General features: G+C 40.1%; 1 protein-coding gene across 3 annotated transcripts in view; it reads left to right on the top strand.

Moving 5' to 3' along the window:
- LOC308100972 (equilibrative nucleoside transporter 1-like) overlaps window positions 1–16849 on the top strand; it is a 54059-nt gene extending 37210 nt beyond the window's left edge. For all 3 annotated transcript variants that reach the window (XM_080450195.1, XM_080450193.1, XM_080450194.1), the window contains exons 5-13: window positions 1971–2110; window positions 3064–3198; window positions 3621–3718; window positions 4811–4892; window positions 5584–5657; window positions 7351–7459; window positions 7805–7890; window positions 12716–12915; window positions 13998–16849. In XM_080450195.1, the coding sequence (XP_080306321.1) occupies window positions 1971–2110; window positions 3064–3198; window positions 3621–3718; window positions 4811–4892; window positions 5584–5657; window positions 7351–7459; window positions 7805–7890; window positions 12716–12915; window positions 13998–14109 (1036 nt within the window). In that variant the 3' untranslated portion in view covers window positions 14110–16849. The remainder of the gene's footprint in view (window positions 1–1970; window positions 2111–3063; window positions 3199–3620; window positions 3719–4810; window positions 4893–5583; window positions 5658–7350; window positions 7460–7804; window positions 7891–12715; window positions 12916–13997) is intronic.
- Window positions 16850–17493: the final 644 nt, after the last annotated feature.

Raw genomic sequence — 17493 nt, 5'->3', positions numbered from 1 at the left:
TTGTCAATTAAAATAAAGTTCTGGATTGTAGCTTTAACAGCCCTTTAACCCCCGTTAAGGGTTAAACCCCTGGAGTTATATGATGCTGTGTTTGGTGTCTAATATTTCTATCCAACTCTAATTAAAGACAACATACCAGAAGCCTACAGATAAAGAATAGAGTTCCCTGAACTACCCCACACGCCCATCGCCCCCTGCATAAACACACCCAGGAATGCTATTCATCTACACTGCTTTCATCCCCAAAAACCTCTCCTCCTGTGCTTCACTGTTACTACTCCTTAGGGTGTAACGGTTAACACAACTCAAGTTCTGATATGGGGGTTAGGCTAGTTTTCCTTTGCATGTGGTGTGACTGTGATGGCATGGTGGTGTGGAGGGGAACCTTCAATCGGATCATTGGAGAAACTGACTAATGTATTGAATTAGTAATGGTTCAGTGATTTTCCTCCTTGATTAACTCTTTGACTGCCAGAGTATTTTCATAAAGTACTACAGTGCCAGCGATTTTCGTGTTTTTTTTGTTTTATTTTGTTATTTAATTTTCATATAGATTGTCTAGCTGGGCTTTTGAACTCATACGATCGTTCCACCACTAGAGAGCAGCAAATAGCCAGCTTGATCAGCTCGCTGACTCACTCGCCCCCCCCCACACCCAGTCAAATACGTCAAACCGGATGTGACGTGGTCTCAGATTCTCTGATCGGCGAAAATTACGATGTGATACACGACGGCGATGACTGTTCGTCACCCAGACCATAGATTATAGAAGGGGAGGTCTCCGTTCGTTTTTTATACCGTGTGAAAAACCGTGTGTTTTCCTATTCTGGCCGAAAATGACCGTGGAAAAAAAAAGAAAACCAGAAACGGAATTTGCGTCATAAAACCGGATGCAGTGGTGGGTTAAGTAAGTGGAACCTGAAATCTAGAGTGAAACATTGCAGAATAGCGTGATCAGAGATTAAACAATGAACGCGCGTCCAACGCGTCTTAACGCGTCGACGGCCAACTGGACAAAGTAGCAATTGACGCGTTATCGCGTCGTCCGCAGTCAAAGAGTTAAGAATAATGTTGCCACTCCACTACACTGCAACATCCTGAGTGTTAAATAAACTCTTGAGAGTGTAGAAATGTAAGGAATGCAATGTTAAATTAACTCAAATGTACAAATGTGTACATTTGTACACTCAAGAGTTAAACACTCCAGGGTTGTACTGTGCATTATACATGGTTCCATCCATAGTTTAGTAGCCTGTGGCTCTCTGACCATACAATTAATCAATTGTAAGGCTGGCGAAGTTGGATCCCTTTGCTTTACATCCTACTGTGCAGTTGTGCTCTCTGACTGGCCGAGAACATCTACAGTATGAATCCAAGGACCTCTGTCTGCGTGTCTGTCTCTCAATCGGCTTCGCTGATTGGTTGAAACACAATCTTAGGGATGTGGGGGAAAATGGTCCCACGACCCACTCCCAGCCATGGTTGGGACCCTCTGGCACTCTGACCTTTTTGAATTATGCACAATTATTTGATTGTAAGGCTGGTGATGTTGGAGCCAAGAATTCACACTACTCTTTATACGTTTGTGCTCTCAGACTGGCTGAGAACATCTATGAATCCATGTCTGTATGTGTGTCTGTCTCTCGATCGGCTTTGCTGCTGGGTTGAAACGCTTAAGAGAGTCATAGTTACTCCCGGCGTTTACCCACGCTTGATTGAATTTCTTCACTTTGACATTCAGAGCACTGGGCAGAAATCACATCGCGTCAACACCCGTTGAGGGCCATCGCGATGCTCTGTTTTAAGCACATATATGAAGATACTTGCACATAATATGGAGATATCCAAACGCTCCCATAGATGATTGACATCATAGACTGGCCTCCCACTACTCTGACAATGGGTGTTGCACTAGTTTAGTACAATGGAGGCTAACTATTTGTCTCTCTCTTTCTGTGCATTTCTTTCAGGATTCCTCAAAAGCTGCGCATCTCAGGAAGTCTGACAGTCATCCTGATCGTGTTCCTGATGACGGCCGTGCTGGTGAAGGTGGACGTGGCGCCACTTCCCTTCTTCTCTCTCACCATGATCAAAATAGTCTGCATCAACTGTGAGTTGAGCGACCGAGTGCCCACTTTTCCAATGCATGAATTTACGCGCACGGTATATAGATGCTGCGCTCGCTTCCCACTATTGACAATCGAGTCAGGAGGAAGGGAACTCCCCTCCGCGAGCTTAGTACATAACATGTTTGAACCAAGTTGGTACACCACAAAGCACACACACTCGCAGACATGTGCACATGTGCACTCACTTATCTCCATTTTTACTCACTGTGATCACAGTCAACTGGGGCAGGAAATTCCCATCTTATACACACACACAAACAGATTTGGCTGTGCCATACTGAGCTTTAAAACACAGATTCTTCAGTCTTACTACGTTTGTTTATTTGGAATTACCTACAAAGCAGCAGGGATAAGCTTTATCTCTCCCTTCTCCCTTCACCCTCCTGGGCCGGCCCTGACCCACAGATCAGATCCTAACAGAAAACAGACAGTTTTGTTTTTAAAGGGGAGGATGCTTTGAGCCCAAAAGCTTTGATATGGATACCAGCACATTGTTTTGGAGAATAGTGTGAGAGCGCACACACACTAACATGACTTCTGGGCTAATTGAGTACCACAAATAATGTAATCTTCTGTAAAGCTATAATGTGGTCATGTTGGTCAAAATGTGGTGGTGTCTGTCTTTATAAGAGAAGTGTTTGTTGAATGAATTAATGGTATGTGTCCTCCGTTGTTCCGGGGACAATTTGTCTTTAATTTTACATTGGGAAAAACTCACTGAATTTCACTCTGACTTTTTTTATTTTCTGTGGTTACAATGGGCCTCATTCACCAAATACATCAGATTTGATACTAAAGCGCCCATGTAAGTGTTTCCACCAGCATAGACTGATTTCCAAGAGGTGGCCACATCCCCCAGGGGTCCACCAGGGGAAATATGTAGATACTATACACACTCTATGTCCTTATTAATCTTGTCTTTCCTTCCCTCCAGCGTTTGGTGCGATTCTCCAGAGCAGTCTGTTCGGACTGGCTGGGATGCTGCCTGCATCTTATACCACACCCATCATGAGTGGGCAAGGGCTGGCCGGCACATTCGCTGCCTTCTCCATGATATGTGCACTGGCCAGTACGTATCTCGCACGCACGTGTTTGTCCTACTATCAATGTTGGGACCTCAAAACAAATTTTCTATTAAAAAGATCTGAACTCCCGAATATTTCGAAAATTGGAATCTAACCCAAAAGTTACTTATTGTATAAAAGTGAGCATTTTTCCTCATAGAGACTAGAACAATGTCCCCATCAGGGACTATCCTTTCTGTCCCAACAAAGGTAGTAAAACCTGGTATACACAGACAAAATATTTTGTTAGTGTTTCAAACATCGTCCCCCCAGTTCCTTTCATTAGCATGAATGTTGCATAAACATCATGATCAGAATAATTGTCAATAAGGATAAAACGGAGTACAGACATGAATATAATATATATACTGTATGTCCCTGTATTTCATATGTTCGTGCTCTCACCTATGTCTTGTTGTCTCTGCAGCTGGCTCAGAACTGCAGGACAGCGCCTTTGGCTACTTCATCACAGCCTGCGTTGTCATCCTGCTGGCCAACGTCTCCTACCTCTTACTGCCCAGGATGGTGAGGTTGCCATATATCTCTGTTCCTCACAGTGTGCAGATAACATGAACACACTATTCCTCTCTCTGGGAGTATCTGTTCTACTTCACTGCCCAGAGCAGTGGTGTGTTCTACCGTGTCCCGCTGTATACGCCGTGTACAGTGTAGATTTTTTGGGGAAAAAGCGTCTACAGTCTACTAACCATTTCATCCATTGAAAACGCGCTAGCGTATACCCACGACCATGCTCATCTCGTGCAGGGAATGATTATAGTATACCTCCGAAAAAAACCCTAGACCACAACACTGGCCCAGAGGATATAACCACCTCATATATAGTGGGTATAACCTCCTCATATATAGAGGGTATAAAACCACCTCATATATAGAGGATATAAAACCACTTTGTATATAGAGGGTATAACCACCTCATTTATAGAGGATGCAACCTCCTCATATTAGAGGATATAACAATCTCATATATAGAGCAGTGGTTTTCAAACTTTGTCTGCCTAGGGTGCTCCAATGGAAAAGTCAAAACCTCACGGCACACCCGTTTTCATTTTGTAAATGGCCATGTTCACAACGGCTTTTAACATTATAATTATTTTTTCCCACACATAAAAAAAAATAATAATCACCTATGATGACAAGGCACACCGTTTGGGAACCAATGGTATAGAAAGTATACCTCAATACTGTAACGATGCGCAGTGATCAAGCTGTTAATCTTTGGGTACAAGACACCATGGATGTATAATAAGCTTTCTTCAGGTGGAGGTAGATTTTCTATTTGCACATTATTGTAGCCTATAATTTGGGACTGTCAGATATTGACAATTCTTTACAAAATTATTTGCTGGGCCAGATATTATCGCTGGTGGGGGGGCAATTATGGCCCACCTGTTGCCTTCCACGGGTCTAATTAGCTTACCACAATATAACCCTAAGCACCATTCTGTGTCAAATATAACATTCAGTCCCCATCCCTGTCGCATGGGGGATGGAAACCACACTTTATATTTTCTTTGTCTTTGGCAAAACCTTCCTTTGCCAGGTAGGTATAGGTCCCTTACTGGAGTGTGATCATGTTAGTTGTTGTTTATTATATAGGAGTTTTTCCAGTACTACACGGAGAGCAGCGGATCCAGGACACCCACTGATGAGGAGAACAAGCTGGACCTGCTAAAGAAAGGTAGAGCTACACGATTAATATGTATGATCATTATTAACAGGTTCTAGTTTCCACAATTGTTTATTGATGGTGTGGAAATTATGAGCTTCATTTAAAAGATGACCTTTATTGACACCTGTGTATTTCATAAACTTTGTTGATAAACATGTATTTCATACATGGAGTCTAATTGTAATGGAATGTAAAACTGAGAATTTGACAATGTACAACATTAACATCAGTTTGAGCAAGTGTGTGCATAATGTGTTGGGTGCATGATGATAGAGTTATGTAGCTGTGATTATAAGATTATGGGTGCAACAGTTAATCAAACTAATCTATTAAATTGATTATGAAAAATAATCGATAATTGATTTTAAAATGACAAAACACATTGTTTAAGGTTAAGTGGTTAATATCATACTAGTCGATTTAGTCGATTATAAACAAACCTTTTGTGTTTAAAACATTGATTCGTTGATATACAAAAATAATACCCAAAACTGCTTATTTTAATCAAAAAAGTGATAGTTAGAAAGAATAATTGCTAAGAAAATAATAGATAGTTACAAATCTAATGACATGCCTGTTTTCCCCAAATCAAGGCAACTGATTGTGATTTTGAGCCCACAACATTTAGCATAATAAACATACAAACTTGGTTCCTGAGACAGATGTTTAATATGCAATAATGCATGTGTGTGTATTCCAGAGAAGCGGCCAGCGGTCGGTTTGACAGAAGAGGAGGTTAAGCCTGTTGTTTCAGTTTTTGCCATTTTCAAACAGGTAAATGCATATTCTTTTTCGCTTTTATTTGAACAACTAAGTGTATATAGGGCATAAGTGGTTTAGGTCCTCCCTGTACACATTGCAACAACGCTACCTTGAAATGTGACTTGGATTGTATTTGTGTGTCTGCGAGTTGTTTCAGCCCATGTTTGTTTTGGCATTTTCAGCAACCTCTGAGGGATACATTTGTGACATGCATAGTGTATACGCTGATATACTTCGTCTTATCAAAATAACTGATCTACAAGCTCAAAAGACTGATCTGATTTGCACCAGGTCTATATTTTTATGAAACAAAATTTAGACCGTTATTGTGTTATTTACATGGGACAGTAGAAGGCAAAGGTTTCTCTCCAGGCCAGATGCGCTGGGGACATTACAATTATGTGATTGCCACCGATCATCTACAGGCACGTCCCCTGGGGATACAGTTTAATGGCAGGTTTAGGCTACGCCTGTACTCCAAATAAATACTGTAAAGCAGGCATCCAGGTCTCATGCCCAACTCCATATCTTAAACCCCAGCCTCTGTAGAACAGTGGACTAATAGGAGGTATAATAAGTTATGGCCTGTCATAACTAACATTTTTCCAATATTTATGTAAGCTGTCTTTTCAGTTATCTTGGGCAATATTCCTCTTCCGCAAAGCCCACCCTGTGCTCTGTTCAAAATTGTGCAGAAAAAGGGAGTGTTACTCACCCTCAGTCCAAAACCATGATAAATAGAAGTGTTTTCCCTCAGTTCATTCAAGGCAATACTTAACACACATCTGTTACGCACATGGTGAAACCATAATTACATCACTATATCTCAAACACAGTTGAGAGGATAAATAAAATCCTCTCTCGCTCACATTTTCCCTGCTCACTATCTTTTGCAGTCACCACACTCTGGGAAGCACTACGGATTCTGCCTAGCCAATAATCTTTCTTAAATAACAGCCTTTTCCCTTACTGGAACATAAGAAGGATTCCCTCAAAACCATCCAGCTGGAATCAAACTGGGACATTGCGATTATGTGGTTGACTCATCTAATCCACTACCCCCAAGACAGATTTCTTAACACTGTTATTTTTAAATAGTGTATAACTGCTGCATAAGTACGGTACATAGTGTATAACTGCTGCATAAATACGGTACATTAACTTGCCAGCTTAAGGTATAGTGTTGGCTGCCAATTATGAGTCCACTGTGCAGTGGATTGTGTTGTTGTACAGTATATACTGAATTGTGTTGAATTGCTGTTTTCTGTCGTCTTTTGTTTATAATATATTTTTTTAAACTTTTATCTCATCAACTGAAAACTGAACAATTGAACCGACGGCATCTCAGCTAATCATTCAGCTGCACTGCTAGTTGGTTGACGACAGTGCCACACAAATATTAACACATTTTAGTCACCATTCTAAATGAATGGGGAGCAACTGGAGAAAGTGGACTGTAAATCGTACTTTCACTAAAATCACTAAAATCACCTTAAACATTTTTTTACACTAAATGGGGGCTTTTTGGGGACTTACCCCAAATTTCAAGCAAGCTTTGGCTCTCGTTAATGGTCATTTCAATGGCTGGGGAAAAAAACTTGATTTAATCATGTGTTTAGGGACAGAGTAGAGCTTTCACAATATTTCTTTAAAAAAATTATGTTGGTGTTCATTCATGGTGTATGTCCTGTTCCCCTCTAACCAGATCTGGGTGACGGCCATGTCTGTGTGTTTAATCTTCACCATTACCATTGGAACGTTCCCTGCTGTCACAGTGGATGTCAAGTCCACGATAGCTAATAATGGGTCCTGGGGTAAGGCTCGCTTCTCACTGGTGTACAGCGCTGTACCATGAGGCTTTGCAAGCTTCTAATGTCTTCAATACAGTCCCATTCTTGGTAACCTAACTTAGATATTCTTTCATTTCTGACTGATATGGTGTATTTGTCATAAATCGAGCTCCTTACAACTATGTCTGACGCGCAGAGCTAAGGTCATTAAGGCTGACCATGTAACCAGCCTGTAGTCTGTGAACCAGAAATGTTTACTGTGCCGACTGCTCATTATCTCTAATTAGCTGACGTTCTTGAGGACTCAGGCCTGCAGTCTCTCTGCTGTTTGATGATGACTCTTTTGTTTTGTGTTCCGCCCCATTGCAGACACGTACTTCATCCCCGTCTCATGTTTCCTGCTCTTCAACGTGATGGACTGGGTTGGAAGGAGCCTGACGGCTGTCTGTATGTGGGTCAGTAGCAACGGCATGACACCAGAGCACAAATACCAACATAGAAAAAAAAGAATACCAATATAGTAGCAAGAACACTTGTAGGTGTCGCTTATTTACAGACAAAAGCTGTCCTTGATACATTTCACTTTACACGTTCAAAATTACACAATTCAGTCTTTATTTACTGGAACCGGGATCTGCTGTTGTCACACCAATTATCTTCCACGAGGAGAGGAGATTATCTTTAAAAAAAAAATCAAAGATGAGGATCATTAACATGAAGCATATAATTCATTTATAAGTTGTGTGTACCCTCTCGGGTGTTTGTTTAAAGTGAAATAAACCCTAGGCAAATTTTGTGAGTTAATTTGCAGGTATATTGAGGTTAAAATCAGTGTGTTAGATGTAGTTGTGCCAATGTAGTTATGCCAATTGACAATAGTTAATAGTATTGTTAATCTTTACTCATTTGTACAACAAAATGTAATGCACCTATATACATTTTATCTGCAATTGTGCATGGAGAAGAAGCCTCAAGAAACAAGAAGTGGAGGGACTTTGTTGTTGCCCTGTGCGACAGCTGGTGTAATGGGAGTGATTGACTGACTGAACCTATCATTCGAATCACTGAATGTACGGTCAAAACATGACCTGAAAGTGAGGAAATAGCCAGCACACAATGAATGTCCTTTTCACATGGTTTTATTACCTCTCACGGACAGAAACAACGGACGTGTTTCAACCAAACAGGTCTTCCTTCTTTGTGTCAAGACAGCATGAAGTGAGGTATAAATAGTATATGATGCAATCAAGTCCAAATGAATACAGGTGCCAACTGTCATCACCTTGAAAGCTAACAATGAAGACTCGATATCATAGGGTACCAGGAAAAGACACATGTGAAATACTAATTCAATTATACAATTCATAAGATCACACAGAGCCAACTCTATATACATAATACTGGCCACTACAGGGCCTACTAGGTGCCTGAAAGGTTAGTCAACCTAACAAACAAGTGACTCGTGAGATTCAACAGTACATAATAAAAATTGCCAATGTGGCTGACTGAATATCTGACACTTTACAAATAGCAGCTCAATAGAAGCTCCTCATTGAGACTCTTTGGGTGCTCTGTCTGTAGCGTGTGAATCCAGTAGGCCTTCCTCTGGAGTAATAATTTGTCCCTATCACCACCTCTCTTTAAGGGGCTGACCACCTCTATCCCCTGAAACCTCAGAGTACAGACATCACCCGCAGCTGTCATATTTATATCTGTCATATGTACTGTTGAATCTCACTAGTCACTTGTTTGTTAGGTTGACTAACCTTTCAGGCACCTAGTAAGCACTGTAGTGGCCTGTATTATGCATATAGAGTTGGCTCTGTGTGATCTTAAGAATTGTATATGTAATAACATTATTATTTCACTTGGCATCTGTCCTTTCCTGGTACCCTATGAATAATATCGAGTCTTCATCGTTAGCTTTCAAGGTGATGACAGTTGGCACCTGTATTCATTTGGACTTGATTGCATCATATACTATTTATACCTCACTTCATGTTGTCTTGACACAACGCTGAGGAAGACCTCTTTGGTTGAAACGTGTCCGTTTCTGTCCGTGAGAGGTAAATAAAACCATGTGAAAAGGACATTCATTGTGTGCTGGCTATTTCCTCACTTTCACAACCAAACCACAAATCCTGCGTTAACAGTTTTCTTGTCAGTTATATGAGGGGGGGGGGGTATTTGTAGGTCTGGCTAGGATCCCATGAGAACATCTGCAGCATTATACGTTTCCTAACGTCTACAAGACGTTACTTTAGCATTCATGTCAACAGCGCAGATGACATAGACATTTGGCACCTGCGTTTTCGTATCGGGTATTTTTCAGATTTCTTCTAGTTGAAGGTTGGGTTGTTTTCACCAGCGTGGCAAAGTAAAGTTAAGAGATGTACTTGATGTACAGCATGCATCTACAGTATGCTCATCCAGCTGTGTCAACAAGTTCACCCCCGACACAGTTAAAACAATATTTTTGTTTACAATAACTTGTCTTTTAAGAATCTTTTAAAGCTGCAATCCGTAAGATTTCTATCCTTCCCAGGATTCAAACCCAGGTCACCTGCACAGGAGACAAAATCTGAGTGAGCCAAGACCCGCTTTGGGGAGGGGAGATGTTGCTCTTTGAGTTTCAGGCAAAACCACTCGTCAACCAGTAGTGGTCCTACTATGCACAAGCATACACAGAGATACATGAGTGTTCTATAACTATGCTTTTACTTACTGTACTATGGTTTTATTCATGTAGTGAGGGTGTTTGTTGTTAACCACTGCACAAATTAAGTTCAGAAAGAGACATTTCTCAATAGAAGAGCAGGGAGACTACCTCCAACCACTGCAGATGTTCTATTTGTATTGTATTAACATACTCTACCATACAGATTAGTCAAACTAATGTTATATTCACAAAAAAATGTGCTAGATAACAATATGTAGGCTGATTCTGGTTTTCTTCATATATTGTACTACGAACACCACCCACACACGCTGTCAATTTTGTGCAATCAACTGGCTGTGACAGTTGTGACAGTTGCAGGATTAGTTATGTCACTGGGGAGGGACACTTAAGTGGAATCGTGGAAAAATGTGTGCACATCCAGACTCTGGAGAAAATCAGTAAAGCACTGAGGCAAACAAGCAAACCACAAGTGTAGGTCAGAGATTTGTTTTGGAAAGGATGCTACAGAACTGCTTTGTGAAGGAGTGACTTTTTTTGTGAGTTTTTTTTTAAACTGGCGTATGGGGATGTTTGTGTTTAGGGAGAGAGTAGAGCTTTCACACATAGTGTTTTTCTAGCAAAGCATAACATTCCAGATATGGTACAAATAAAATTCCATGGTTTCAATTCACCATTTAATTATCCATGCTGCTGTCCGCTACAGTTTCGAGCCCATTTTTCATGATTGCATAATTTTCATTAATTCTGAGTCAGTTCTGGAGCACGGATGAATGAAGGACTTTCCATGTCTCTGGTCAGAATGACCTTGCTGACTGATAACCTTTTGGTTTCCGTTGTTTTGTGTGAGAATAGCACACTCAATGTATTCCGCTCTTGCTAGAAAAATAAAAATAAAACAACAATTTGATCAAACACTGAAAGTTCTTACATTAGTTTCCCCATACTTGCACTCAAACCTACCTCAAATAACCAAACTATGACTTTGGGTCTGTTGAGAACGTCCGTCTGCATAATCCTTAAAAAAAAACATGTGTTTAAGCTCTGCCTTTACAAAGTGGGTAGTTTGTTAGCCTAGCCTGCTCTTCATTGGAATGCAGGAGTAGAGAGGATTAAGGCAGTTTCTGAGTTGGGAGTTGAAGACCAGGGCAGAGCTGTTTTCTACTGAGGCATCTCAGGCTACAAGTGCAGATAACAAATGCCAAGAGTCAGCTGTTCCATATCCATGTGCTGATTTACAGTAGCGGCTGGTGGATTTTTTCCCCCGGGGAGTGCTACACCAAAAATCGGGCCAACAATAACATGTACTATGTTTATCACTCTAGTTTATTTTGATAGGCCCTGCCTTAGTAGTAGTCATTCATTTGTGAAAGACAGACATAATTAATGGCATGAGCAAACATTTAGATTTAAGTACTACACCTTTTTGTACCTTTTTTGGTTAACTGTCTCAGTGCCAATGAAATAAAAAAATATGTTCATACTGTGCCAGCAATTTTTTTTTAGTAAAAAAAAAGTGCTTAGGAAGCGAGATACAGCCTTTTTCAGTTATAAGTTAAACTAAGAGTGGATGGAGCTGCAAATCTTCAGATAATGATATCTTGGGTTCTGAACATTTTATTTAAAAAAAAACGTTTTTTTTTAAAACTCTGGATTTCTCGTTTTGGCACTGAGGGCATTCAGAAAAAACTCGGGATATCTCGTTGTGTGGCACTGAGTTAATAATAAAATACTGCTGTATTCTACTTAAGCATTTTGGTAGTGCATTGAAGAGTGAACTATGCACGAACTAACATTGCGAGTCAATGGTAAAGATTTTTGCACACACAGCATTAAGTTTAGGCACAGTAGAACGGTTTGTATCTACATTTTATGGTAGATTATATATTTCACTCACTAGTCATTAACTATATAATATTTACCTTGTTGGTTTGATCATTTAAAAAATATATATAGAATATATTTTAAAGTAATATTTATTCAAGGATGATCTAGGTTTAAGAGAGGTGGTGCTGCACACTAGTGCCCTCTATTGACGGGTCACCACTGCTGATTTACCATATTCAGGCAAAGTAAATCATCACTCTATCGCTTAATGTAAAAGTGTGTCAGTGCTTTGCTTTCTTCTTAACAACTTGAACCCTAGCATCCCTATTCTGTGGCAAACATTTGGCGAAATAGACAATCTAACGCGTGATGTTGGTGTAGAGTGAAAGACCAGAGGATCTAGTAGGGATCCCTGGGGGACCCCAGTCAACAAAGTATGTAGGGTTCTAGTGGTTAACAGCTATGGTAGTTCTTTTTCTTTTCCTGCATGGAAAGCGAGAGAATTGCATTTATGCAGGTTAAATTGTAGCATGGATCATTGTTGTACCGTTTATCTCAGACACCTTTCAAAAGATACTTTAAAATCTTAGAAATATAAACAAACCTGTGTATACTATAATAGACAGATAATGAGGATTTGGCTATGTAATTGGACACAATCTTTTCCCAAACAAGCAATTTGTTTTCACATTTTCTTTTTATTGTGATTTCAATAACTGATGAAAAAAAAAGATGCACAGTAAAACTCTAACCTTTCTATCACTCTCTCTCCCCAGCCGGGTAAGGACAGTAACTGGCTACCCATCCTGTGTGCCTCTCGGTTGGTCTTTGTACCTCTGTTCATGCTGTGTAACGTGCAGCCTCGTCACTACCTCCCTGTGTGGTTTGGCCATGACGCCTGGTACATCATCTTCATGATCGTATTCGCCTTTTCCAATGGATACCTGGCCAGCCTATGCATGTGCTTTGGACCCAAGTAAGTACAAAACAAACTTGCCAGAATTGAGCCTTTAAAAAAAACTAACGAACATCAAACAACATTTGTGGATTTATTTATCACTGGAGTAATATGCAGTTTAGACAATCACTGGCAAATGTGTTTTTGCATCAGTGTGGGGCAAGGACAACCGTCTGTAATTACCATTACGGTAACCATCTAGTTTAAGCCATTTCCCCGCTCATACATGACTTTTTTTGAAAGTCGACAGAAAATATCAAATGGCCGAAAAACGTCAGATGGCGCATGGCAGGGATAGATCTAGATAAACTTCTTTCTGCACCGTATGAGATTCATGAAATCCGCTGAGGATGCTTGTGATTCCAACAGATACGTTTCAGACCCGTCCCAGAAGTGGTGAGCGTGCCTGCTCTGCTAAAAATACACGCTGATCCATTTTTTTCCATGCCGCTCGTGGAAAGCAGCTAAATGGACATTGAAATATTGTTTTGTCATAACGTCCACTGGTCATTATAATATCTAAGCTTGTTTAAAAAAAACTCTGGCCCAACCAAATTTTGCCAGGCCCAGTCACATGTTATGTATCCGCCAATGACTGGGAGATACATAACCGTGGTTTAATGTTAACGTTAGCAGCGGTGCAAAAATTACTGTTACTAAAAGAAAGGGTGGGGACTCAAATTAAATGTTTTTACGATGCTGTCTTGCTGCCATCTTGACAAAGTGCTCTAGGAAGCTTTCGCTTCAAGTGTTTGTGCATAGAAGTTCTACTGCTTTGATGTACACCCAACACTACATGGGGGTCTCTATCTAAATTGGTCCCACACAGATGATTGTTGTCCAGTTTTTTGTAAAATGTACACTTTCAGCTGACTTTGAAGATTCTTAGTCTAGGACAGACTCATTTTTTTTCTCCCTGTCCCCCCTCCCTTTTCTTCTTCTCCCTTTTCTGAAAAACAACAAAATGATGGAGCTTGCACAAAAACATATCTCACCCACTTCATGTGACAATAAAGTTGATTCTTGACCACCTTGATTCACCACCTTCAGTTGGAATAGCCCAGTCCTAATGAGGTTGTCCCTCTGGTGTCTCCATACAGGAAGGTGGCGCAGCATGAAGCAGAGACAGCTGGAGCCATCATGGCCTTCTTCCTGTCCCTTGGACTGGCGCTGGGTGCGGCACTCTCATTCGCCTTTAGGACCATGATCTAGAACAATTGCAGCCCAACTGGAGAGCGCTGCCCAACCACCTACCATTTTGTGACCAATCAACGAACCCCCCCCCCCCCCAAGTAGAAGATCCACAGCCACAATCTAAACTCACTCAACAGTTATTTAATTCAGACCCCATGGAACCGGTGGAACTTTTGTTTGTTTTTGTAAATTTGTATGCACTCACATACGCTTCATACTATGACACACAGAGAATATCAGCTCTAAAGCAGCAAAAAAAAAAGGAACAATCAGTATTTGCTTTCCATTTTAGGAGAGCTGCAGAATTTTAGCCGTTCCTCGCCTGCCTGATGTATGCTTTGTTTTTGTTTTTTGTTTTCTTTAATGGAGAAACTGGAGAGGGAATGCAGCTGACATGGGTTCGCAGTGGGGCTACACATGCAGCACAGGTGTGGCATGAAATATTTGTGGTAGATTAGAGCAGCTGTCAGCGTTACCAGCGGTTGGAATACTTGATGTGTATTAGATAAAGTTCACCAGGTGCAAATGAAACCTAGGAAGACTCAAACGTGCAGTGTTGCCCCGTGTACATTAGTGTGAGTTGAGGTGACTCAAGCTAATCTACTTGAGTCTCCTGGGGCCCTTAAAAGGTGCATAAAGCTTCTGTTCAAGTTCAAATTGGACTTGAAAACTAAAACGGTCTCTAATATCAACCTTTTTATATATATTTCTTGCAACTAGTACGGCGATACCAAAAATGAAAACTGATATCCATTTAAAGGTGCAGTAACTTATATTTTAATGTTAAATAACTATATTCCGATAGTAATCATTATACTATAGACTGTTCAGTTACAGGGTTGTCCCCTGTCTCTCCAGCTCTTTAGTAAATGGAAAATACATTCAGGTACCAAATTTATCCTATCAGGATAGAGAACTCGTACATGATAAACAAGTCAATTTGGAAGTGATGGCACAAAGAAATGAGGAGACAAAACAGGAACTCGAAACCTATACATTTGAACCTCACAAATGTGTACTCTATCCTGATTGGATAAAATTGGCAACCGACCTGAAAATATAGTTTACTAAGAGACCACTGTTACTGAACAAACACTCTATATAGCAATGATTACAATCAGAATATAAACTTTTTGTTTTAACCATGAAATATTACTTAACCACCTTTTTGTTTTTTATTATGAAAATCATAAATCTATGCTTGTTCATGCTAAATATAAAATACATTTTGAATGTATCCTGATATATTTGGTGGACTAAATAAATGAGGCCCTTGAATACTTCCTATATATTCAGCTGGTTAGCATTAAGAGTTGTTCCGTGACCGGTGACTTTTTAACGAGGCTTTGTGATGCAATATGGACCATGACGCACATCTCTGTAGTATACTAACATGCTGAGGATGTGTTTTATACACTCTGCGACATTGACTTACTATTACGATGGATTGTTGGTCTACTTCAACTTAAAGGAGCACTTGAACATCATCTTGGATGGGTTGGCTGTCTACCTAAGTGGTTCTCAAGCCTTTTAATTTCAAGGACCCCCAATTTGATATGCATTAGGCCCCCATAACTCTGAGAGGTTCCATTTTTACATGCTCAGAACTAGACACTTGTTTGGGAACCGAGTCTACCCTGTGAAAACCTTAGTGTTATTTAACTCTGGGTGTGTACAACTGGAGCTCCAGACCCGCAAGGGTTCATTTGGTTCTTAACTACCGGTATATCAATAATTTTGTTGGGGACCCTCCAGAACACCCTCAATTTGAGAACCACTGATTCAGTAAAATCGACCAATGATTTGGATAATTCTGTGTAATGCATGTAAAAAAACATCTGATCAAATATAAATTTCTCTGTTTTATTAGTCACAGAATGCAAACCTCATACATGTGTCTTTGTTGCCTGGAGGTAGAGGAGACTGCCTCTTGGGTTTTCCTGCCACTTCTTGTCAGTGATTTCTCAGAATGTAAGGAAGGTTGGGTCAGTTTCACAGATGGCTTTCATTCGAAAGTCGAGGTTTAATCCGGTGTCTTCCCCATGGTTATCATGTTTGTACCTATCGTGTCTGTTGTCTAGTTGTAGTTTTAGATGAAGCTTCACCTTTCGGTCTGGAATTGTTCTGCGTTAATATTCCTTTGATTTGGAAGGAACGCTGATGAGGGTACAGGTATTGAAGAGGTCACATTTTTGGCTAGTGAATCTGATTGAATCTTGTGTAAGTTGCCATGTTCTAGTGTCTTCCTGATAGATATTTAGTATCCGACAAATGTAAAAAAAAAAGCAGCTGTTGACATACATCGTGCCAGTGAAGTTGTTTGTTGCAAACTGTTGGTGCCATTTCTCATCAAAAAGAAAATTGTTTTAGATTTTTTTTTTAAAGAACGTTTTCAATTTATTAAATGGTTTAGTCAAATATTTGCCATTCATCACTTGGTTAGTATGAGTACATTTTAGTTGTTTGTATGAATAGAAATTTACGACACCTGTCAGTGTTACGTTTTTTTATTTTCTTTTTTTTTTGTGCTTGCATTTGAATGCCTTTATAAAGACTGCTTTTGTTGTATACTATATTATGCATTATATCAGCTGGATATACTCTCTAACAGTGCAAGCACAACTTTGGTTTGTCTTTTCCATCCTGTGATTATTTTTTGGGTGGTGTAATGCGAGGTTGGTTCAGACCAATGAAATGTTACTGATATTGTATAAAACGGTTTTGTGAGGAGAAAATAAACCTGGTGTATTTGTAATAATCTGTCTTCCTCTGATGGTCATTTTTGGTAATGCAACATTCATTGTATGGGTATTTTCACAGGACAACTTCCAAGTTTGGAATTGAGTTATGCCACCCATTGGAATGCAAAACGTGCTGAAAATTACTGTATTCATAACAGCCAAATGTAACAAATGCTCCAGAGCTTTCATTCATGCTTAGGTCATAATTATGGCCAAAAGTGAGCATCAACAAATGTTCTCTCTACTGCTGTGTCACTGTTGGATGAGATGGCATCCTTAAAGGGATTGTTCACCCCCAAAATAACTTTTTCTATCGATTAGTCACCCCATGGAGACTTGAATTCATGGATATTTTTTTGTTTTTGTCGCATTCCTAAGCCAATAATTTGATCACCGGCAGCGGTTCCGGTAGTAGACACAAAGAGTTTCCTTGTGTGTCCTACCGGAACCGCTGGTCATCAATCCATGAATTCAAGTAAATGGTGCATTTTATATAGAGCTTTTTATCCAAAGCACTTTACATTGTGCATTACATTCACACACACATTCATTCATTCATACACTAATGGTGGAGGAAACCATGCAAGGCACCAACCTGCTCATTGGGAGCAATTAGGGGTTCAGCATCTTGTTCAAGGCTGCTTGATGCCCACCCCTGGGT

The sequence above is a fragment of the Gymnoscopelus braueri genome, assembly GCF_963280865.1.
Source record: "Gymnoscopelus braueri genome assembly, chromosome: 14".
NCBI classification, from domain to species: Eukaryota; Metazoa; Chordata; class Actinopteri; order Myctophiformes; family Myctophidae; genus Gymnoscopelus; species Gymnoscopelus braueri.
This window is presented reverse-complemented; position numbering and strand designations above follow the sequence as displayed.